General features: G+C 50.0%; 1 protein-coding gene across 3 annotated transcripts in view; it reads left to right on the top strand.

The window, feature by feature from the left end:
- Window positions 1-10,468, top strand: part of RAD51B (RAD51 paralog B) — a 549,911-nt gene extending 539,443 nt beyond the window's left edge. For 2 of the 3 annotated variants that reach the window (XM_087819673.1, XM_087819672.1), the window contains exon 11: window positions 9,452-10,468. In XM_087819673.1, the coding sequence (XP_087675799.1) occupies window positions 9,452-9,507 (56 nt within the window). In that variant the 3' untranslated portion in view covers window positions 9,508-10,468. The remainder of the gene's footprint in view (window positions 1-9,451) is intronic. The other variant, XM_087819687.1, reaches the window with a different exon arrangement.
- Window positions 10,469-24,897: the final 14,429 nt, after the last annotated feature.

Raw genomic sequence — 24,897 nt, 5'->3', positions numbered from 1 at the left:
CTGTCCTTACTAATCCTTCTGCCTGAAGTGTTCTATCCCCTGCATCCTGATGGCTAGCTCCTCACCTCAGGTCTCCAAAATGGCACCTTATCAGAAGAGCCTTCCCTCATCTCCCTGCATAGAAGGCAGCCTTGTAACCCCAAGTACCCTCTGCCCCCTTCCCTGCTTTATTTTCCTCTATAGTACTTATTTTCACCTGATATATTTGTGTGCTTTTTATTTACCTCCCCCAACACACACACACGCACACACACACACACACACACCAGTAAGAGTACAGGCTTTATCTACTTTCTCCAAACCTGTATCCCCAACACTTAGAATAGCGCCTTCCTTCCATGTAGTGGGTACTCCATAGTATTTACTAAGTGAGTAAATAAATGAATGAAGTCAGACGTGTCCTCAGGGGGAGGTTCAAATCAAAGGGAATGTGGGGTGTGCCTACTGCTTTGTAGGACTTCAAGCTGGCCCAGGCCTTGGGTCATTGCCATCAGGCAAACTCCTGAGAAACATACTGACCTTCCTGCTTCCATGGTGTGCGTTCCCATGCAGCAGAATATGGGGATGGTCCTTGGCACTCGTTGCTAATGGAAGTGAAAGCAAAGAAAGCAAAAATGAATAACTTACCCCTATGGATAGTGTGACATGGCAGCCTTCATAGGGGCTTCAGAACGTTCCAGCCTGCCGCATACATGACCTGCTACACAATTAGTTAAAAGCAAACTAGCAGAGCTTCACATTTGAGCCCCAGGTTCTGAATGTCTTTTGATAACCTCTCTCCTGGAAGGAAGCATCAATTTGTAGGGAAAGGGCCTTGATCACTGACTTCTGAGACCAAGTTGGAAGGAGTAGGTCATAGGATCATGAGGATGAAAATCCAGAAGAAAGTTCAAGGCAGGTGGTCTGGGTTTAGACATCATGCCCCAACCCACGTGCCTTCCAAGACTTGGCAGGTTGAAGGGTGACCAGAGAAAGGAGGGAAGGAGCATGCACTTGAGGGTTATCGCATAGATTCGTGTTTCATCCTACCTACCTCTTGGGAAGTCCTGGGATATTCAGTGATCTGGGTTGTAAGCTTGGCTTCCCTCCACCAAGACCACCAATTTCCCTTTGCATATATAGACTCACTTACTTTGAAAATTCAAGGGTCTGAAAACAAGTCAGCTCAGAGCCTCCCATGTGAGGAACCAGCCCCTGGTCTTCTGTTTTAAGACCTTTGTCCAGCTGCTTTCAAAGCACCACGCTCCCCTCTGCCCCCATCCAGCTAACCCACAGAAATAGAGGCCCCACCAGAGTGAGCTGGATGAGGGACCTCTTAACTTGGCACTTGAGGTTCTCAGACAATGAACAAAGGCAGCTCAGAGATTTCTTTTATTCCTGCAGCACAAGGACGTAAGCAGGTCCCCTAGATCAAAGGCAGAGAGCCCCAGCCTAAGCTTCTCTTTATCCGAGCCCTGGGACCCGGGCTAGGGCTTTGTGTCTGAGGGTAGCATTGCCCGATTTTGCAAATAAAAAGAACACCCATTTTAATTTGGATTTTAGATAAACAGTGAATAATTTTTTTAGTTTGTGTTCCATAAAATATTTTGGACATACTTATGCTGAAAAATTATGCCTTGTTTGTCTGAAATCCCAGTTGCATTAGATGTTCTGTAATTTATCAGGTAACCTATTTGCACAGCTCAAACGCACTAGCAACTCCCAAATCAGAACAGCCACTTACCTGACCCATTCTGAGGCCTCTGCTGGCCCCACTATCCCAGGATAAAACAGAGCCTGGGCCCTGGTATCCTCTTGTTTCCCCTTTAGATTTATTCCCCTCTCTCTCTTTAGTCCCCACAGTGTTCTGGAAGGCTGTGACATGGACATCTTATGGACAGTTCTGGACATGGTGGAATCCATGCTCAGGAGGCCAGCTGCTCGGCCCTACATCATCACCTCCTTCTCACAGACCAGTTGTGCCTGGCTGGAATGTAGTGATTGGTACATGTTAGTCTCCCAGGGTTCAAACCCCATCCCATCCTTGTATTAACTGTGTGAACTTAGCACCCTGCCCCTCAGTTTCTGTCTGCAAACGGAGACCCTTGTCAGGATGAAATGAGTTAATACGTGGGAGGCACTTAGAACAGTGACCGGCATGGGAAGACACTGTTATACGTATATGTGAACCCACATATACGTATGTGGGTTCACATATACACTTTCTGCCTCTGCTACTCTGCTGAATGGCTCCCTCAGTCACCCACAGTTATTTTGTTTGGGGGTCCAGGCTAGAGCGCAGTGGAGGTCAGCTTCCATATGTCTAGATATTTGCAAGTTATACGTCATGTTCTCTCCTCTTCCTTGATGAACATACCTTCATGACATCCTGAAGGCCAAGTTTGGATTTAGAATTGGTAGATTCCTCAGAGTTCCACACTGGCACATGGGGGGCTAAGGAGAGCCAGCCCTGGGCTGGCTTCCTACCCAGCTCCATCTGGGGCTAGGCAGGGCCTTGAGCACATGTGTGTGGACACTCAGCCCACATTTCCAAGCTCTACATCCACACCCCAAAAGTCACCTCTTGGTCACCCTAAGTCCCACAGATACATACATCGTAACAGTCTACCCTTATTGGCAGGACTGACTTAGGTTAGAAGCCCACACCAGCCTTCAGGTTAAGCTCAGGGAATTGGGCAGGGAACTCCAGTACCTGAAGCAAGGTCCAGCAGCTTGATATGTGTGGACTCTTGGCAAACGTGGCCCTTTAACCCGTGGATGCTTGGCCCACGGCTGCTGGCCTCTGGCTGAAAGAGAGCCAGAGCAGAGCCCTCACATAGGGGCCAATGCCCAGTGGGAGTGAGGGGAGCCAATGAAAATGGGAAGGAGGAGTTTTGGAGGTTTCCTAGAAGACTCCTCAGGATGCCCAGGCTCCTCACTGTCAGGGCTGGGCGTCTGCCCGACACCTCGTGCCTCGGGGTCATTCAGGTGTCACTGTCTAGGTCCCGACACAGTGGGGAGCTTGTTTTCCCCCCTCACACTCCCTGACTCTAATCCCCACCAGCCTGTGCCACTTGGCTGGCCTCCTTGGCAGAAAGGTGACAAAAGAACCTGTCTCTGGAGGGTTAGATCCCTCAGCCAGAACCCAGAGCCTCCTTGGGCCCACATGAGGCAACGGCCAAAGGTCCTGCCCTCCCGTTGCCACCTGATTTCCTCTCACCTCTCACTGCTGGAGTGTTGGTGGGAGTCACTCAAAACAGGTTCATTGATCTTCAAACAAGCATGTGCTGCCACACTGCTTGGAGCAAGCCTCTTCTCTCCAATCCTATACGCACACTCCGTCCCCACTGCCTGGACCGGCCTTCTCTGCTGAACCTTACCTCCCAGGGTCCCCACATCTGTCTCGACTCCAGCCAGCTCCCCTCCTCCCCTGGGCTTCTCCCATGCTCCTAACATCTGCTCATCTACTCCTGCTCAACTTTCTCCACATTGCTGTCCAAAGCCCTTTCATCTTTCAAGGTTCACTGTAAGTTTCACCTCCATGATACTCCCAGTCCTTCCATTAACCCTTCTCCTGCTTCATCACCTGTGTGGTTTACCACCTGGACCCCACATCTGGCCCATGAATTATATTCTTGGTAGTTACTTTACCATACGGCATTATTAGTCTTTACTTGTTACATAAAAAATCATAGGACTAGAAGACATCTAGTCCAACCCTCATTTTTTGAAGATGAAACCAAAGGAGAGATAGGTTTCACAACTTAGCCAGACTGAACCTACTGGAATTACACTCAAATTACACTTATCCCTCTTGACCCAATCCAGGAATTCCCCGTTATCCCCTAAAGTCGGTGTGACCCGCAGGATGGGGCGGTCACAAAGAGCAATCACATGATACACTCGTTGACTGGCAAATGGACAGAGCCCAGAGATTCAGCCCATCTCTGTACACCCTATTTTTTTTTTTTTTCCAAGTTCTTTGCTAACCATTTTAATAACCACCTGGCAAAAAAGCAATTACCAGAGGTCACCCAGATTTTCTCAGGCCAGCCCAATTCCCTGCAGTCTGCCCTTTCCTGCAGAGAGAATAAACCCAATTCCTGCCCCACCATGGCAGGGGCAGCTCCTCCTGTTGCCAGTTTGCATAATCTCTTGCGTTTTCATTTTGGAAGTCTACATGGCATCTTAGCAAGTGTCCCCTCCAACTCTCCCAGGAGCTGACAAGAAGCCCCAGCAGGGGGTTGGTGACCATGGCAGGAATGTTGGTTACTTAGCTAAGCAACCAAGGAGTGACCGTGTGGAAGGTCTAGGTTGGAGCCCAGCTTTAACAGACGGTGGGAGCAGGGGAAAAACACTTGGATCAGAAGAGCAGGGAGTGCTAGGGACAGGGTGACCTGCCCAAAATAAGACCCCTGAACTCCAAGTAAACTCCCCGATTCAAAGTCAGCCAGAATACGGCAGAGCAAACATTTTTCTTTTCTCCCTCCCTCTCTGATTGCCGTGCTCGCTGCAAGGAAGAAAAATAAAATAATGGGCCACGTCGGAGAGTGTCACCCGAGCAGCTCCGGAAGAACGTGGGCAGACGCCTGGCTGGGCAGCTGACTTTCTCTGTTTCTGGTAGAGTTTTTATAAATACTTGGGGAGTTTGATCTGAGGCTGGCGGTGGGGAGGCCAGGGAAGCAGCAGAGGGGGGAGATAACTCAGCCCGCGGGGGTTCTTGGACCTCTCCCAGGCCTGCTTTTCATTATTGTCACCACGGCAACTGCTCATCTGCTGCAGATCCCATCACGCCCTGCAAAGCATCCACAGCACGTTACTCCTTTCCTTTAATAGTGAATCTGCTGCCGTCAGCTTTCCTCTGAACCCCCTCCCCTCAGCCCCGGCACCTCGTAGCCTGGGGAAGGGAGATAATTAAGGAGAGGACAGTTACGATCCCAGCTCTCTACCGCTGGTCTGGGGCAACAGAGCTGCAATCCTCCTGGTCCCAGGGTGGAGATTTGCCCAGGACTGCTGGAGGCTGGCGGTCAGGAGCCCACGGAGCCAGGCTGCCTCGGCGCCCCAGGTCCAGTTCCAGTCCCTCCTCCGTCTTGCACACACAGCCTCCACTCCTGTCTCCTCCCTGTCTGACCTGACCTTTCCCCTTCACACACACCTTTATTCTTGGCCAGGCAAACATTTGCAGAGTTCCCAAGGAACGACCTCGCCAATCCTCATTCTGATAAGTTCCAGATGCCCATTGAAGTACACCCCATGTGTGTCTCTGGTTTTCACCAAGGTGTCCAGTAGGTTCTGCAAAGGTGATGTCAGGGGAGGTAGAGGCTGGTCAGGGGAGAAAGCCCACTCTCCCACGTTTCCAAAGCAGTGGGAGAGTGGGCGCGTGAACCCAAAGAGGTGATGGTTTCACCTTGGAGAAGAGACAGCCAGGTTGCATGATCGGCAGGGCCAAGCAGGGAATGTGCACCCAGAGCCTGCAACCCCAGCATCGCAGACACGCCCCCTCTCAGCACTGACTCCATGGCGCTCCACTGCTCTGTTTCAAGTCGGCTCCCTCTAGCTGTGAGCTCTGCAGACCCACAGCCAGGGAATCCTGGTCTGTGTGACATGCCAGCGTTAGCACAGCCCCTGTGCACAGGAGGCCCTCAGTAATGTCTCTTGAAAAGGGGGACAAAAAAGGAGCATTGTCTGCGGGGTGCAGGGGCTGGGTTTTCCAGGTTGTCTTTGTGCTCCTGAGCAAACCTGAACCCAGCCTCTTCTAGCCCCTCCTTTCTGTGGAATGCAGGTCTCCTGTAAGATCTGTACTCAGAGCCCCGGAGCCAGCCCAGGGGGCTACACATAAAAAAAACCAGACAAGACCCTCCCCAGATACACAGAGAGCAGAACCAGGACCCCAAGTCATCTGGGCTCAGACAAAAGCAGCGCCTGCCTTCTTGTCTTTTGTTCCTTTTAGCACTGAGGTTGGCCCTGGAGAAGCAAACCCAGATTTCCTCTGCTGGTCTGAGCAGGAAATTCCTGTCAGCTCTTGGAAGAGGCCAACAGTGTGTTGGGGGGTGGGGGTGGGGGTGCTTAGGGAGAGATTTCATCACATAGATCCCCCCCACAAGATACAGAATCGTATCAGAATCAAGATACAGAGTCTTACCCTGGCCCCAGGGGAGCAGGGCCTCCACCACCACGGCTCAGGCCACTGCCAGCCTTTCTTACCCAAAGCCGATGTTGAGTTTTTTAACACTCAGCCAAGTAACAGGAGTGAGACGATTAGCTACAATTGGGCACATAGTGTAGCTGAGTGGGCTGCACAGGTGGTCTTCTGGTCCATTCTGGTGGAGCTATATTGAAGAGGCAGAGAAGTGCCAGCCCCAGTGGCACAGATAAGTGTGGGTAAAGCATCCTCGCTCCTCAAAATGTGGTCCTGGCCCTGCAGCCAGGCCAGCATCCAGCAGCTGGTTACAGATGCAGAATCCCAGGCCCCTTCTGAATCAGGGGATGCACTGTAATAAGATGGCCACCTAATCGGAGGCACATTAGCGGTTGAGACACAGTGGGGCACACGGAGGAACATCCACGGGGTGTTTCCATATCTGACCTTGTGGATTCTAATTCCAACTCTGTCACTCAGTAACGGTGACATTAGGTAAGTTAAGAGCCCTCCATGAGCCTCAGTTTCCTCACCTTTAAAGCAGACGTGATGTTACCTACCATAGAGGGTTGACATGAGGCAGGGGCCTGGCACCAACAGATTCCAACCCTAGTCAGTGTTAGCAGCACAGAGTCGATGGCTCAGGGAACATTCAGATCACATGCTTCCCAAGTCAGCTGCCCAGGGGCTAGGTCTTTCGCCAGCCCTCTTGCTATTTCACTTTTGTATTTTTCTGGGGACATTTATAGACCCCTGACCATGAATCCTGAAGCCTTTCATGGCCAGTCACCACCCCCACCCCCATGTGAAAGAAGACCCTGAGTGCCCTCGTTGGAAGGAAGGATAGCTGTGGGTGAAGGAACTCTGTGAATGTGGACAGGCCGGGTCCTGAGGAAGAGGAGACAGTCTCTGACTTTGGGGATGGGGCCTTATAAACGGCACAGTGACAGTTCCCACAAGCAAAGAGTATAGACTCTAGAGTTCTTTTACCGTCTCTGCATTTTCTTGAGAGACTTCTTCCCTTTGTTTTGTGTTGGTGCGTCTGTAGCTATAGTTCCCTCTGCTTTCCAGGGCTCATGTGACAGTGCTGGACGGACCAGCCACGGGGGCCTGCTGGGACCTCGGGGTCTCCACGAATGCCGGGCTCATTTTGCAGAGCTGCTTTCCCAGCAGAGCTTGGCTGAAGCTGCTTTTCAAATCAGTCTGGGGGAAAAGAGAGAGAAGGACAGGCCCTGGGTGTTCCTTGGAATGTGCTGGCTGGTGACCTGGCCAGCTGGACGAGTCATTTAACCTCGCTAAGCCTCAGTTTCCTCCTAGGATAACACTGCTAACAGGAGAACCTCACTGAGGTTGCCATGCAAGTCTCTACCTATTCCCGGGTCAAGGGATTTCTGGAGGATTAAATGAGGTGACACTTACAAAGAAGGTGGTACAGGGAGAGAGGCATACGGCCACCATGTTAGCTGCCATCCCTGGGGCTGTTAGCAGAGGTGGGCTTTGGGCAGTTGGCCTTGGTAGAAAATCACAAATAAGAGAGTGATTTCCACTTACAAACCGAAAGCCCAGCCTCCCCACTTCTGTGCAGGTCAGCAACTGACCCTCCCCTCCCCCACCTTCATTTTTTTCTTTCCTTCGCTGCAGGAGTTGAGACATGTGGCTCACCAGGCTACCCCAGTGAGTTTAAAGCTTTAAATAAATACGTACTCGAGACTGCTGTCACCTCCCTGCCCCCATGACCGCTGCAGGCCCCTCCTGACCTGGGGGCGCCTCTCCCTCCCCTCTCGCTTCCTCTCCTGCTGGGAGCCAGGCCCCGGCTGAGCCCTGGAGAAGGTATCTCCTCCGCGCACGTAAGCGGGTCCCAGGGGCCCGCGCAGGGCGGGCCAGGCTCGTCCTGATCCAGCACAGACTCTCCTCTTCCTGGGTTTGTTAGAAGCCTGACCAGGCCCCTAGTCTTATGACTTCAACAGATGTTTCTACTTAAGCAGCCCTGGCATCTTTATGGCCTGTTTTTTCCATTCTTGCTTCTCTCCCTGCGTCCCAGCAGCCCTGAACGCAATTTGGACTTCATTTTCTTTCTAATGATTACAGGGATAGAGAGAGCTTTTTCCCCTTTTCTCCCCCGCCCCCTTTTCCCCTTAGTTCTTCAAGTCACACACGCACACACACATTCCATATGCATTCAGATATTGCTCGTGGAGTGTACTTGCTAACGTTGCACCGACGTTTATTCTCACTTCAGCTTTAGCCCTGTTTCAAAGCCTCCCTCCCTGCCTCCACCCACACCTCCCACTCACCCCCTGCTTGTCCCCACACAAGTCACCCCAGGGCAACCAATTGGTGCATCCTCCCAGCTGCTGATTCTGAAAATTCGTACTGTCCTTGGCTTCGTGCCTGTCCCTCCAGTGGGACAGGAAGAGCCTTGCTGTCCATCAAGCTCTGTGGGTTGGGGAAGGTTTCGGCTGATTGATGGAGTGAGAGCTGAGACGCAGTCGCCATGCATCTCTTCAAACTGCCCAGCCAGCCTGGCGACCCAGGTTCAGGTGGGGCCAAGCTGACAGTTGTTAAAAAAATGGAACCAGTTTTCCATGGTCAGGTGACAGGCTTGAAACCAGTCTGGCCACTCCTCACATCAACACCTATAATCACCCAGCTTGCTGGCCTGGTGGGGTGTTCCCATTCGCCTGCCCTTCAGGGTTTGGGGTCACCTGTCTCAGAGTTTGGTTCCCAGAGCAGAGAAAGCCTGAAGACCTCAGGTCTTCACCTGAAGGTCTGTCCCTGTTGAAGGGCACCTGGGGCTCAGAATCCCTTACTGCCTCCAAGACCTGGATTTCTCCTTGGCTCCCATTGGGGGTGTAGACAGATCTACGTGGAGTGAGAAATGTTGACACCACCTGCTGCCTTACCTGGGGCTAGCCCATTGCCTTGAGGGGCATCCAGTCTTAATTTCTCCATGTCTCTGCGGTATTTCTGCCTGAGTGTCTAATGACACAGACCCACCTCTCAGGGTATGTTCATACTTAAGCTAACTATCAACTACTGCAGACTATCTGCACTGACCACAGAGGAGGGTGGAGTCTTCAGAATACCCCCAACGAGGGGCCTTTCCAGAGGAGCAGTGGAGGGGTGGCTGAGCTAAGCCCATGAGGTCCTCACTAAGTGACCGCCCCACCTGGGAAGGGCCAGGCAGCCACTGTGACCCCTCTCCACACTATGGTAGTGTTGCCACGCACAACTTACCCATAGCCCTTTTCCTTCCTCCTTCCTACTGGGCAAGTTAAAATCCTGGTTTTTGTTCAGTGTTTTGGAGACTGAGTGGTAACATTTTCCCCACAGTGGATGAAGGGAGGCTGCTCAGAGAAGTCAGCAACAATGGAATGAGCTTGGAATAATATGGTGACACAGGCAAGGACCTTGGGAAGTGGAGGTTGGAAGAAGACCCAGAAGTAGGAGCGAGAAGAGTGACAGTCCTCTCGCTGGATCCACCAGGGAAGCTGGGCTGCTGGACAGAAGCCACACTCTTCCAGCAGAGCCTTGAGGATGACCCTTTCTGTTTGCTCCACTTGTCACACACTCACCAATGAAGAGGAAGAGGGGAGCTCACTGCCCAGCTTTTCCATCCATAAGTCCCTCCAGAATTCCCTTCCAACATGGGGGCTTCCCCCAGAAACAACGATATGCTCATATCAACAAGAGAGCCTTCTGATGGTTAAAATTAAATCAGCCCTGTTGGTCTGGTGCTCTCCTTCCCTGGGCAGTCCCCCTCATCTCGCTGGGGCCAAGCCCTCTTTGTATGAATTGGGGGATATGGAGGACTGCTTGTTGCATTTTTGCTGTTCCCCAGGGTTCCCACATCAAGTATCTGCAATGAGCATCTTTCCCTTGTTGCTAAGGAGTGCTGCATTCCTGCTTCCATGTGAGGCTCTGGCTCTGCCATTGGACTTGAAGGCCTGAGCCCTGGCGATGTGGAGATCATCCAGCCACCCAGATGCCCAACACTGTCCTCCTCTCACTACTGGATCCCACTAGAGGAATGGAGCCCTGGGAAACTGCCCACCATGCTAGAACTGTGTGGAACCAGGCACAGACATGGGTGGCAAGTGACTTTAATATGGTCAAAAGGACTCTCACTCTCCCTGCTCTCTAAAGTTCCCTGGCCAAGCTCTTGCCAGGCAGCTGTGATGCTGTGTCCCTCAGTACCAAGGGTGAAGAAATGGATGCTTTCCAGGACTCCAAAAGCCAAATCCCCTCCCTGCATCAGGGGGCACTGCTCTCATGGGCTGGTAGGGGACCTACAAAACCCCAGAAGTCTTAAGTGTCCCACAAATGTGAGTGTGGAGATACCATGGTGTGTGTGTGTGTGTGTGTGTGTGTGTGTGTGTGTGTGTGTGTGTTTAGTGAGGAGAGTGGGAGGGTGTGGTGTATAGTGTGAGGGGAGTGGGAATGTCTGTATGTGTGGTGCAGTGTATAGTGTATGTGTGTGTGTCTGTGTGTGTGTAGTGAGGAGAGTGGGAGGGTGTGGTGTATGGGTGTGCATGTGTGGTATATGGGGGGGGATGTTCAGGGGAAGGGAAAGAGGAGCTGAGCAGGTATTTCTTGACTATCAAACAGAGGAGGCTGTCCCAAGAAGAAGACTGAGTGGCCTAAAATGCATTAAACATATACATCCCAGTTTTAAAATAATCACAATAGTTAGTAACACATAATTTTTGGCTAGTATTTAGTGAGATTTTTCTGTGTCAGGCACTTAGCACATATATTCTCAAAAAAAAATAAAAAACCCTGTGAAGTACAAGAATTATGTGATTTTTCAAATGGGAAATAAGCATTGAAAAGTTGGATTGATTGCCCATGATCATAGATCTGAGAAGTGGCAAAGCCAGGACGAGAACCCTGGCTGCTGACTCCAAACCCATAGTCTTCCAGTTGTATATAGCAATGACAAAAAAAACTACACAACTTGACAATAGTAACTGCCTACTCTAGACAGCGCTTGCCATGTGCCAGACACTGTTGTGTGTGCTTTACACAGATTCATTTCATTTATTTTCACAAAACTCTCTTTACTATTATCTCATTGTACAGCTGAGGAAACTGAGGCCCAGAGCATTTTGATTTCCTCCCATGTAAATTCAACACCTCTTGTGTGTTAGTCAGTGCACTAGGGGCTCTGTGTGGGATGACATCAATCTCATCGTCTGGGACCTCTCAGCAAGGCCCAGTGCCATGACCATCAGAATGGCTTAAGGTAGGATTCCAGAACTTGAAATGGGGGATGGTAAGAACAGGGCACCCTAGGGTATCCTAGAGGGATGAGCATACCAGGAGGCCTCCAAAGCAGGAACCCAAGCATGGGAACAAGACAGCATCCTATTGTTAGACAGAGGCCCATGGTCAGATCTGGACCAGCAGCAGGATAGGTAGAACCAAAGCCATTTTAATCCACTTGCATTGTGGCCATACGAGCAGGACTCTGGAGCCAGCTGCTAGGTTCAAATTCATTTATTTTCACAAAACTCTCTTTAGCAGTGTGACCTGGACAAGTTAATGAACTTCTTTGGGCCTCAGTATCTTTATCCGGAAAATGGAAACAATAATAGTACCCATCTCATAAGGCTCTATGAGAACTAAATGAGTTAATACATGAAATAACTTTAGAACAGGGCCTGGACTCTGGCTGGCTCTCTGGGTCAACTTTCATGCTCTCATTAGTCTATGGTCACATTGGCTTTTGGGGGCTGAGCTAGGCTGAGGCTGCATGTAGGGGCCAACTTGAACCAGGGGTAGGGAGAAGAAAACTGTAGAAGAAACCAATTAGGGCCTGTCCCTGTTGGCTTCAAGGGAAGAGAGAGATGAAATCTAATGGGACAGAAAGGGAATTCACATCCTTGGTATAACAGATTGGCACATGGGCATGGGACTCTTCCTTCTTAATTGCCAGAGGCCAGGATGCAGGTGCCTGGTCCTTTGCCTGGTTGGAAAAGCAGAATTTCTCTGGGCTGGCATTTACCGTGGTGCCATTGTTGTCCAATTATGGGCATGAAGAGAGGCTCCCGCTGTGTTTGCACAGCTTCTCAATCACCCAGGATAGGAATACTGATCTATTCTCAGCATTCCCTCTATAAAATTCCCCATCCTCAGGCTCCAGCTTGTAGGAAAAGCAGAGGTGGCCAGGGGAAGTGGTGGAAGGCAGCCATGTTCTGCTCCAGTAGCTCTTTCCTAGAAGCCCTGCTTGCTTTCCTAGGAAAGGAGACAGCTGAGTTCATGAGCCAGGGCTGATCAGCCTGGAAAGAATCCTCTCCAACCCCCAGAAGACCCCTCTGAAGCTTGGGAAAGGAATGACTCACTGGGGTGCTTTGTTTGTGGACATGGGACTGTCAGACTGGGCAAGGGTGTCTGATGACATATTTAAGCAACTGAGAATGGAGGACAGCCTTTGGAGGTGGCACAAACATGTTTGTCTGAGAGGAATCTTGTGATTCTTCCAGCTCCTCACCCCAACTCTCTTTAGAGAGCTCCCCCCAGGACTGTTCATATGCATTGGAGACCACAATTTCCTCTCCCAGAAATGCCATTAAACTGTGAGCAAGTGAGTGTGTGTATGTGTGTATGCGCAAGCCAGTATCCCTTCCCCACCTATTTTTAATTTCTCAAACCGTGGTGTACATTCCCACGCCATTCCCCTTGAACTCATTCTCTCTCCATGAAGTCTTTCCCTACCAGTCTCTTCCTGAAGCCACAGGGCCTCAGAGGATGGCAAGAGGGCCTGGACTTTGAAATGAGAACTTCCTTTAGATCTCATCATCCGACGACTGCTGGAGATGGCCACTGGGATGAGAAGTTGGCAATGGCATGGGAGGTGACCTGCTTGATCTGGCCCACCCACATCCAACCTCCCAGGTGTACAGCACCTGCCCCTCCAGCTTGGAGCATATTTCCTCCTTGGCTTTCTGCTGGGCTCAAGTGCCAATGATATGGAAACAAGACTTGTCTAAGGTACACCCCATGTGGCAGCTTTAATTTCTTGAAGTTGAGCTGAACCAGGAACCGATAGTCTAGATTTTGCCCCAGATTCTCAACTGGGAGTTTGCTCGGTGCCCGTCTTTCCCCTCTGCCCAGGCCAGCCACTGTCTTTTGGGAAACTCCTTGGCATGCTGGGAACCCTAGGTCTTTATTCCAGTCTGCTCATGATGATCTACTCTAATGGAGCAGAGCAATGACATCAAAAATACTACACATGGAAGTGGTTTCAGAATGATGACTGATTCACTCCAGAATGCACGCTTCCAGTCACCTCTGTCGCTTTACCCTGCTAATTATAAGCTTCCCCTCTATTGCAATGAGCTTGCCTTCCTTGTCAAAAAGATGACCCAGGGTCAAGGGGGAACCAGTCATGTGCCCTTGTTTTGTCTGAAATAATGCATCTATGAATAAGTGAGTTGAGCACCACTGTCTTTTTTCCATTGGTGGCTGTTTCTGTGGAACTGAGAGAACTCTCGCCAGCTTGGGTAGATTAAGTCTCTGCTTGTGTTCTGAGCAAGGGTTGTAAAGTCAGTGATGCAGTTTCTCTGGCCCGCAAAATGACAAATGGCTTTTGAGGAAGGACTAAGCGACTTATGAACCAGGACAATGGAGCAGCCTGAGTCAGTCTCTCCAGTGTATACATTAAGTTATTTACAATAGCAAGAAATAGATATGACCTTAATGTTCACCCACGGGGTATTAGCTGAAGGAACATCTGTATGATGGAATACGAGGCAGTCATTAGAATTATGTGCTAGAAGAAGGCTTAACCTCACGGGAAAATGTTCACAACATATCATTAAAGGGGAAAAGGCAGATTATAAAGCAGTATGCATGGAACATAGCAGTCTTGTAAGAAGAAAAAAAACATTGTGTGTGTTTTTTAACTAAAAGAATATGTATAAGGACATTAAGTGTGCTCTCTCTGGGTAATAAAATTTGGCTTGACTTTTATTTTCTTTTTTTTGGAGTTGTCTCCATTTTCCAAATTATCTCCCACGAACATTTATTATTCCAAAATCAGGAAAAAATTACATTAAAAAAAGATTATCTGAGGATCAGCAGATGTGTTTCCTGTTTCCTATCCCATGTCTATTCCCCTTCAAATTCCTCAGCCCTTCCCACCAGACACTAGCAGAGCGAGAGGCCTGGAGTGGCCAGTGTCCTAAGCAGCATCGCCAAGGAGAATTCCTCACTGACGGTTACAGCTTTGCAATGGTTTTGTTTCCACCTAGCACTGGGAATTAATCATACCCAAACCATTACTTTTTTCTAATTGGGAATGAGCTTCTCCAAGGGATCTTAAATAAGCAGGCAGGGACTCACAGAGGACAATTATAAACGTCGACAGCTGCTCTGTGGTTCTCAAACACGAAGGTGATTCACCCCTTCTCCTTGGCCAGTTTACATCACTCTGTCCCTTGGAGTTTTGAAAATTCACTGTCATAGTGAGAAGGAAAGGAGCTGGGAGAACCACAGTCCTCCTTTTATGGAAGGGCAAAGAAGGGAACTAGAGAGAGCAAAGCTAAGAGACTAAGACAATTCAGAAGACAGCAATCTGCATAGACAAGTGCCGGAGAGTGGACGAAGGGAGTAATAAATGAGCTCAGCGGAGGAAGCACTTGGGCCACTGTAAAATCTGCTGCGGAATAGAGAAAGGCCTTGGTGCACCCAGTTCTGGCACAGATGTGAAGAACCTATCTAGCTTTTAGCTCCTCCTCATCACCATCTCCTTCCGAAGCAGAATAGCCAAGGTCATCTCACTTCTCACCATTGGGGATGACACTACAAGTGCTCCAGCTGCCCTGAAGTCACCATTCCCACCAGTGGCAGATCTTGGTGACATACCTGGAGGGGAGTGGGAACACTGCTGTTCCCCAAGTGCACTGACCCAAGCCATCAACTGTGCCACCCCAGGGGTGCCACATTAACTAATTCTGGTGCATGGTCAGATGGTGGCTTTTGTCAGTCACCCTGTCCTTGGGAAGTTCATTCCCCTATTGTATTGGAAAATTCCTCTTGTGCCTGTCATTGCGCACATCAGGAGACCAAGGTTTCCATCTTCTTGGAAGTAATTAACCAGCAATTGTCATTGAGAAGCCTGTTCCTGGAATATTTTACTCTCTTACAGCCATAATTCAACCCTAGGAGACAAGGCAGGAGCCTGAGTTCTCCCAAAGCAGAGAAACAAGCTGAGGCTAGACTGAATCTGGGGCCCATACCCTCTCACCCACCACTGCAATCATCTCGTATCATCTACTCTTGATTGCCTGGGGATGTCTGAGGATGGCAGAGTAGAGAGTGGGGAAGGAAGGGCCTGCTGAAGAGCACATCCCCTGTAGAATAGACTCCCACCACCCAGCCCTTGATAAGACTCCTAAAGAGAGAGAGAGAGAGGCCTAGATAAATGAAAGGAAGTCTACCCTACTCTGTCCTTCCAGATTAAAAGATGTCACTTTTCAGATAGTTGACACAGAAATGTGAAGAACTGTATTTCAAGGGGCTTGCACTGCACAGATTTAACGGAGGATCCTTACTGTTTCAGTTAATGGGATTTGCTAAAGCAGGGAAGTCAGCCTAAAAAAATAGACTAGAGTCCCTTTGCCGTAGTGCCATTGTGGGCTCAATTTGATTTTAAATCTAAATTCTCTAGTGCAAGGAGCTTCTGGGGAAGAGATATCTACTTATGCACAAAGTAGTGCTCTCAGGAGGAGGTCCTTGGTTTCTACTGTTTTTTATAGAAGACAATGAAGGTGAAGCTTTCGGATGATATTATTGTTCGACTATGTAAAACACTGACTTTAACATCATTCATTCATTCACATGTCCATTTAACAAACATCTATTGCAGCGATTTTCAACTGGTGTGCCACAAGAATTTTTAAAACACGCAATACCTGACTATTTAGTCAGGGGCACTGACCTCTTTTCCCTTAGATTGTCAAATAAAAGAATGACAACAGCCAACACAACAATAGCTGGCTGGTGTGAATGCCCTGTCTTGAACCATAAATATATAGGCCATATAACAGAGTTACATCTTATTGGCCACCTCACATAAAAGGTTGCATTTGATTGGTTAATTCTTAGTACCAGAAATCCTTATATACAAGTATAGGCACCTGATTTTTTTAAAAAGTCACTTCAGAGCAAAAAGGGTAGGTAATTACTATTTTTTTTGTAAATGAATCAAAATTATACCAATTTTTTGTCAGATCGGCAAAAAATATATTTTTTGGTGTGCTGCAGAACTTAAGTAATTAGTTTATGTGTGCCATGAGATGAAAAAGGTTGAAAATCGCTGATCTATTGAATACCTTGCATGTGCATGAACCACATACTATGCACTACCCGCATCCCCTCCAGGAGCTCACAGCCCAAGAGGAGGACACTCAGGGAAACAAATTACAATCGATTATGGTTCGAGCCTGGAGCAAGGTCAGGAGAAGGAGCCACAGAGCACAGAGGGGTGTACTGCTCACGCCCCCCATGGCTTCCGGGGGCTGCTCGCAGTAAAGTAGATTTGGAAGTTGGGCTGACGATGAGTGGGACTTTTCCAGGCAACTGAACTCTGTTTTTGTTGTGGACATGAGTGTGTTACACTACGCATCTGAGTCCCAGGGGGTGAGGACACAGTGACTGTGACAGTGGAGAACATGTACACCACTGCCCCATCAGGAGCCATGGCTGTGCTCCTTGGCAACGAGCCCAGGTGGTCGGTGGCCCAAAGCAAGCCTTGGTGTCTGATGCAGCCAAGAGACATCTAGGACCAGAGTCCTGAAGCCAGTGGCATATTATCTAGGGACAGCGCCTTCTCAGGAAAATGAGGGTCCGGCTCTGTTTAAGCATGTAGGCCCAAATGCCTGGAAAAAGATTAGTAAGGGCTTTTGCAAAGGTGAGCCTGATCTTGCCATGGGCCTCGGTCCTTTGGTTATGCCCCTCACTCCCTCTGTCTGCCATGTCTGCCCCCTTCTCACCCAAGTATCTGATGGATATCTACTCATGGTTCAAGACTCAAATGCCATCCCTGCTGAGAAGACTCTCTCCACGTTCCAGGATCAAATGGTCATCCCTTGTCTTACCCCACCCCCAGCCTTGGCACGTCTTCCAGCTCCCTCTCTCAGAAGTCACTGCATCCATGTATGTACACGTCCGTCTCCCTGAAGGAGAGCAGGTCTTCCTCGTCACTGTGACCCGGTGCCTAACCAAGTGCCTGGAGAAGGCTGCACTTGCACAGTCCACATGCTTGGAGTCTCCTAACAGAGCAGGAGTAATTCGACTGCAAAGTCCTTCTTGATAAAATCATAGTGTCCAATACCCCTGTTTCCCATAGAAAGAAACACAAGTGGGAAGGGAGGCAAGTCCAGGAATGTAAATCCCACCCAGGACTGTGCTGAGACCAAAATACCTCAGAGCCTGGGCCGCCCCAAATCAGGTGAAACGCCAAACAAGCCAGCACCTTGCTGAGTCGTTCCACGGTGCTGGGTTTCTAGCGTGTTCTGGAAGGTTCTCCTGGGCTGGGCCTCCAGAAGGCCAGGGCGGGGAGAAGCCCCACAGGCCCAGGGTAGTGTCAGGTTCCCCCTTTCGGTCAGCAGGCATGGAAGAGCCTTTAAGAAAACGGAGTATTATTATTTGTTTGTTTTTGTGGTGACTCATCTGTCGTAACTGGGTTAAAGTCCACTTAGAGAAAAGGAGAACAAAAGGCCTCCTGTTAGTGCTGGAAGTTTGCCTCTTAAGATATCACTGAGAGGAACTGGGAAGAGAGAAAAAAAAGCCCAGCAGGGCAGAGGAAGCCCGGGCCTTCAGGAGCACGGGGCGCCCTGGAAAGGCAAACACGGCGGCTTTCATCTCCCGCGCCTATCTGAGCGGCTGCTCCCTCTGTCCCTCTGCCGCCGTTTCATGACCCACTGGGGGCTGGCCACCGGGCGCAGCGCGCTCAGGGAGGCCGCCCGGCGCCGGGGCAGCGCCGACAGATTCCCGTGTGCAACCGACCCCAGGCTCACAGTGATGAGGACGACGGCGATGGGACTGAAACAGAGAACCTACTACGCACAGAGGCTGTGTTAACATCCTGTATCAGAACTCGTTTCCTAAACGCGCAGGAGGCCAGCGCTCTGCCTCCCCAGCGGCAGCAGAGGGGCGAGGCCTTGGGCCGGCATCTGGCCCTGTGCTCAGGGAAACCCATTGGCCTGAGTGCGGGTAGAACCATGGGACTTCGTAGGCTCCCAAATCCGGCGGGACCACATTTCCAAGTGGCACTTTCCAGGGTGCAAACGAAGGCCACCTGATTCCAAAACCCAAGGATTTACCATTTACTCTTCAAATGAAGAGTCGGAGAAACGCGGGTCTTCACAGTTCCCTTCCCACAGCCTCCGTCGGATCAGCCCCCCACGTAAGACGGGCGCCGTGTTTTTTATCAGCAAGCTGTGGCTGTTACCCTCAGCCTCGGCCGCGGCCGCGAGGCGGGTCTGTGCCTCTGCGCCCCATTCTCAGGCTGCCCTTCCTCACCTTCGCTGTAAGGAGCGGAATTCCTCTGCTCCAGGCTGTGGCAGAGGGATGGGGGCGTGAGGAGTGGACAGGAATTCCCGGAAAGCCCCAGGCCCTTCCTCCTTTCAGAGGCACGCACATCCCCTCTCTCCCTTCCCAGGGGTCTGCTGGACCCCAGAGTTTAGGCCTGGCCTGCTGGGGGGCCTCCCAATTCAAATGGCCCCCAATCATTCTGCTTCCTGAACAAGACATATTTTTGCTAATTTCTCACCAAGCACCAAGGATTCTTCAACAGAAACCCCAAAATGAAAGCGTGACTGTGCTAATCTAGCCTCTCTTTCCTCATGGACATCCCCGTTCCACACACGCAAATGACGGGCGTGGGAAATGACCTACAGGCCACAATAGGCCCCGTGGTCAAGCTGCTCCAGTGCAGGGCTGGGTCCCTGGTTTTCTGTTCGCTTTGTGACTTGGAGGTGACTCGTGCTAACAAGCAAGGCCTCTGCAAACAATGGGTTTAGGGGAAGACTCAAAAGAAGCTGATCCTAGGCTTGTCCCTTTGGCTGGCCTCCCGGGGCCCGGGCCCCTGGTGGAATCGCTGGAGATTTAGGGCTTAATTAAACCCTGGCTTTGGGCCAACATGCCGATGGCCCCTTGAATTTCCCAGGTCCACCCAAGTGGCATCAACACTGGACTGGGAATGTGAACCACTTAGCTGAGCCTGCAAAAGCCGGTCCTCATTAGCTAAGAGCCCGTTCACAGGGCTCGGCAGGTGTCGGCAGCCCCCATCCTGGAAGTACAGGGACTTTAGGTTAATGATCCCTACATCTGCACCCTCTGGGGCCACAGCAGGGGCTGCAAGGACCACCTCCATCACTGGGACCTTAGGGATTCCTTTCATTTTTTTGGCCTGATAAAGCCCAAGCTCACCACCGAAGGTGACCAAACCATTTTCCTAGTGGGCTGTCCTTGATTATTACTTGTATTTGGAGATCATTTTGCTTCTGAGCAAATGGTTGGATCTTGCACAACCCAAAGCATAAAGGTTTGGGGGTATTTCCCTACTTGAGGCCTCTTGTGTGAGGGCACCCCTCAAACACAAATGGAGCAACTGCACGCTTTCTTGAGTTTGGCAATTTTGTTGTTGCTTGCACTCGGCATTCGCTTGCCACCCTTCAGGACTCAGGAGAGTAAACTGCTTAGGTTCCCTGTAGCCCAGAACTGAGCAACCAAAAGATCCATTCCCTGACCTCCCCACCACTGGCTGGCCCGGGAATCCCTCTGGGATGATCCTGCAGCCACCCCCTGAAGCATTGGACCCTGGAGTTGGTCTCATGGCCAAGTCTCACCAGTAACCTGGGGGTCCTGGCAGGATGTGAGGGACTGAGGAATGGCCTCGCAGCGGAAGGGGGAGAGCCGTTCCTCCCACCCTGACTAGCTCTGTGACCTTGGTTGTCAGCATTATTCTCATCGGAACCACAGTTTCCATGCCTATAAACATAATGATGATACCTGCCACCAACTTTTCCCTGAAATAGAACGGGAGAGCGAATTAATTAATGTTTATTAAGCACTTGGAGTTCTTTGGAGAAAGGCCTTTATAAATATGCCATGATTAAAGGGTAACAGTTTGCTAACTCTTAGCGGAAACACTTAATGGGATCAAGGCTGAATATCTTGATGACTGAATTTCATTCTTTATTCGGATATGCACAGGGCTCCCATCACTCACTCTGCTGTCCACTTATGTTATTACCCTGTTGTGGCTGTTTTCATTTTTATATATAGTGGTAAGTCCAACAGATGATCCCCTCCTACCGTGCTTACCCGCTGCCTCTGTCCCTTACGCCAGCTTCCATGCCCTCCACTGAGGTCACAAAGACAACCTAATTGTCAAGCCCCATGTCTTCTTATTCCACATTCTCTTGTCCTTTCAGGAGCATGACACTGGTCACTATCCCCTCCTCATCTCTGAAAGTCTTATACTGTGGTTTCCTCAATAACAGCAGGTTGAAACTGAAGTCATCATTGTCCCCAAGCTAATTCCCTACCCTGACTGCCCTATTTCTCTTCACATTCTCATGGGGCCCTATCTCCAAATCTCCCTCTCCAAGGCCACAACCCAGGGCAGGCCCTGATTCTCCCAACCTGCTTGGTCCTGCAAAACCCTTCCCTTGGCCCATGAAACCCCCAGACATGAGGCAGGTGTGATGTGTGTATGTCTCTAAACAGCCACACAGAGCTCTCTGTACCACCTTGACCCAGGTGTCTCCTGCCCCCTTCCTGGTGGCCGCTCCTGCTCCACACACTACGGGACCTGCTTTCCTACTTGTCCACCTTCCTGTCTGGTTTCCAAACCAGTTTCCATGCTTGCTCCCAGGAAGCTGATGGAACTGACTAAAAATCTAACAGGAGAGGTCTTTTTCTAGGGCACCATGACAGACTCTACCCCTGCTACATCCCCCCTACAGACACAGACATGTAGACACACATATTCACTTGTGTAGCTAGACACACACAGATGCATGTAAACATCCACAGAGACAGAGGCACACACAGACTTACAGACAGACTCATAAGCACAGGTACACATACAGGCACATGCAGACATGAAAACTCATACACAGATACACACACTCATGTAGATGTACACAAACACACACTCATATATAGACACAGACATGCATACTTACATAGACATACAAACACATGCCTCCACACACACATTTTTGCCACCCTCTGAGCATCTTGACAGGCTAAACTGGTCTCCCTCACCGTCTCTGAGTAGCCATTTCTCCCTACTCCTGTCTTTCTCCTTTCCCATCTGTATTAGTCAGGAAAACAAAGCCAGAGAAACAGAACCAATACAAGATATACCAGGCAGGGCAAAAGTAGGTTTACAGTTGTTCATATGGAAAATAATACAATGATTAATAAATAATAATACAGGAATAAACTCTGTTTTGTGTGCTCACAACTGTAAACCTACTTTTGCCCCACCCTGTATATACACACACACATATATACACATTATATACATATATATTTACATACACGCATATAGAGTTGGAGGGAGAGATTTTAAAGAATTGGCTCGTGCAATTGTGGGAGCTGGCAAGTCTGAAATCCACAGGTCAGGCCAGCAGGCTGGAGGCCCAGGGAGGTGTTGATGTTGGAACTCAAGCCCAAAGGTAGTGTAGAGGCAGAAGTCCCTCTTCCTCAGGGAACTCTAGCTTTTCTCTGAAGGCCTTCAACTGATTGGATGAGGCCCACCCACATTGTGAGTGGTCTTCTGCTCTACTCAAACTCTACTGATTTAAATGTTAATCACATCTAAAAAAATACCTTCACAGCAACATCGAGACTGGTGACTCATCAAATATCTGGGTACCATGACCTAGCCAAGTTGACACACATAATTAACCAACACACCATCCATCTAGTAAGCCAGAGCTCATATAAACCTGAACCGTCACTCTCATCACAATGGTTCCCTGCTCCATTCAACACCTCACACCTCACTCACAGTGGACACAAGGTAGATATTTGTTGAGTGAATGAGTAATGAATAACCTTGGTGATGGGCACCACTCAGCTCAATGCAGCAAATTATTTTGAGGGCCCAATAGTGAGCTTTGCTGGGAGCTGAGGATACAAATGTCAAAAGTGTGTTTTTTGCCTCTTGTTCTACCTTCCGGAGGCAGGGCTGCTGCTGCCAAAGCCTCTAATCCCCCACAGTACCTAACAGAGTGCCTTCTGCAAAGCTGGTCCCTAAGAACTTGTGGATTTATTAATTTGATTCCTTTTACCAATCCCTATATCAAATTTACATGAAGTATAACAGATTTTAGGGCCTCATTTATGAAATTATGAATTATAATGCCAAAGTCTGTCTCCACTTTTATTTTTAAGGTACAGATGTTAAGAGACATTTTCACACTCAGGAAGAGTACATGTACCCCAGGACGCTGACAGTGGTCTCTAGGGGTGGGATGGCAGGCAGCTGCTATTTGATTTTTTATTATTTTCTGTGTCTTCCAAATTGTCTTCCATGACTGCGTGTTACTTTTATAACATAAAAACAAAAGGTTCACATTTTTTCTTTCATCTTATCATTGATGAATATGAGGAGGCTCTTTCTCAGGCCCTCAGCATCCTCTTGGCTCCCCTTTGAAAAGAAGGTATTGTGAGACATCCTTGTAAAAAATATGTGAGGTCACAAAAGATCAAGTTAAACCCAAGTGGTTGTTCTGTTTTAATTATGTTCAAGCGTCAGGTGACACGGGACTTCTAATAAAAGCATTCGGGGAGTTATGATTGAGGCTGTTGTTGGAAACAGGGAGCTGGGTACCCAGCGTCTCCCCTCAAGCCTCTCCTCCAGTCTGCAGGCCCTGCTGCCCCTCCTGGGCCCCATCAGCATGTCGTCAGCTGCGTCCCTGCCAGAGGAGCAACCCCCAGCCTCGGTGGAAGCGACTGTTCCCTGAACTTTGCTCCAGACCCGCCTGCTGGGGTCTCCGGAGGGAAGTGTTCACCTCTAGCCCAAATGAAATGGAGCTACAGAAAAACCACAGCGGAGGCCGCAGCCCTGAACTTTGTATTTCTTAGACTGCCAGGCTCACTGGCCACCAAGTGCCACGGGACTCCCAACACTGTGAGGGGGAACCAGAGCCGAGGAATGCAGACATCTCGTGGTTGGAGAGTCTGTCTCGAGAGTCGCCCTGGACAGCGTGGCCAGGTGTGCCCAGGAATGGCTGGAGCCATGCGAGAAGGTGGGTGAACCAGACCAAGGAGGCCAGACCTGCTCTGGGGCTGAAATTCCAAGAAACTTACCCTGCAAGAGGCCAAGTCTGTGAAATCCCCCTAGTTCTGGAAAGGATCCTACGCAAATTGCTGGGCTTTCCAGTGTGATATTTGATAAGTGCAAATGGGCTGAAAATATTCTTGAGATTTTTCGGTTTTGTACAATTAGTGGTGGCCGCTGGGGCCCATCTCACCGCCTACAGTGTCCCGCCAGCGGTTGCAGCGGCCAGGCGGGGCCAGCAGTGGTCCCTGACCACTTTGGCCTCCAGTAAAGCAAGCTTCATCATCTGTGCCCGCAGAGGGAGGCAGGGGTCCTGCTCCATGTCCTCCTGGCACGTATCCCCTACAGCCCTTCCTCGGCCCCACTCAGGCAGACAGCAGCAGCCCCCAAAAATGCCCTGGTGGCAGTGTGATGGCCCAGAGCCAGGCCACCCTCCTGGCTCCCTTTTAGTCACCAGATGTCTGAGCTGGAAGAGCCAGTCTCTGCCTCCATCTCCATAGGACATTCTCCTGGGCACCTCTCTTCTTCTTTCAAGGACAGCAGTCGTGTTGGATTAGAGGCCCACCTGACTCCAGTAGGTCATCTTAACGAATCGCATCTGCAATGACCCCATTTCCAAATAAGGTCATGTTCTGAGATGACAGGGAGGACATGAATGGAGGTGGGGGGCAGGGCACTATCCAACCCAGGACAGCCTTCCTGCCCCACCCAGAAAAGTTCTGTTGTATTCCCCACCTCCCCCCAACCTCACTGCCCTTTCCTTTAGCTGGGGGTAAGGGCATCTGCCCACTGGTCTAAGCAGTAGTTGGGAGGCAGAGGGTGGGAAGTTGTCTGTCAGTCACTGTTTCCCCTCCATGGACATGGACACTCGGGGCTCCCTGAACTCCAAGACTGAATGACAGTGTTTCCGGCCCACACTGCAGGTTAGCATCACCCAGGGAGCTCTGGGAACGTGCAGAGCCCTGACCACACCCCCAGGAATCCTGCTTCTCTTGGTCAGGGTTGGGGGGGGGTGGTCTGGCATGGGTATTTTTCAAAAGTTTCTCAGGTGATTCTAACGTAAAGCCTGGGATAAGAAAAACTGTGTCAGATGCTGTAGAAACAGTTCTCTCCCCTGGAAAGGGGATGCAGCGCCCTCACCGCACCCACCCCGCTCACCAGGAACATGGGTTTCTACCGCTCGCTGCCTGGTGGGCCCTGAGGACCCATCAGAAAATGTCCCCACCTCATCCTAGGCTGCAGGGGAGAGTGAATACATACTTGGGGGGACCTGACACAGACAGCAGCAAGCACAACATGTCCTTCAAGTTTCCCGTTTGACTTGTAAGGTGTGAATTTTGCATCTTCTGTGGCACAGCCATCTCGTTTTATAGGTTTTTTTTAAAAGACCAGTTTTGTTCCCTCCAGAGACATCCAGGTGTAGAAATGAGGCTCCGGAAAGATGTGCCATGTTTAAACTGAGGCTTTGTAC

Source organism: Miniopterus natalensis, chromosome 1 (assembly GCF_054644295.1).
Source record: "Miniopterus natalensis isolate mMinNat1 chromosome 1, mMinNat1.hap1, whole genome shotgun sequence".
NCBI lineage: Eukaryota > Metazoa > Chordata > Mammalia > Chiroptera > Miniopteridae > Miniopterus > Miniopterus natalensis.
The sequence above is the reverse complement of the archived record's forward strand: the minus strand, read 5'-3'. Positions and strand labels throughout refer to the sequence as shown.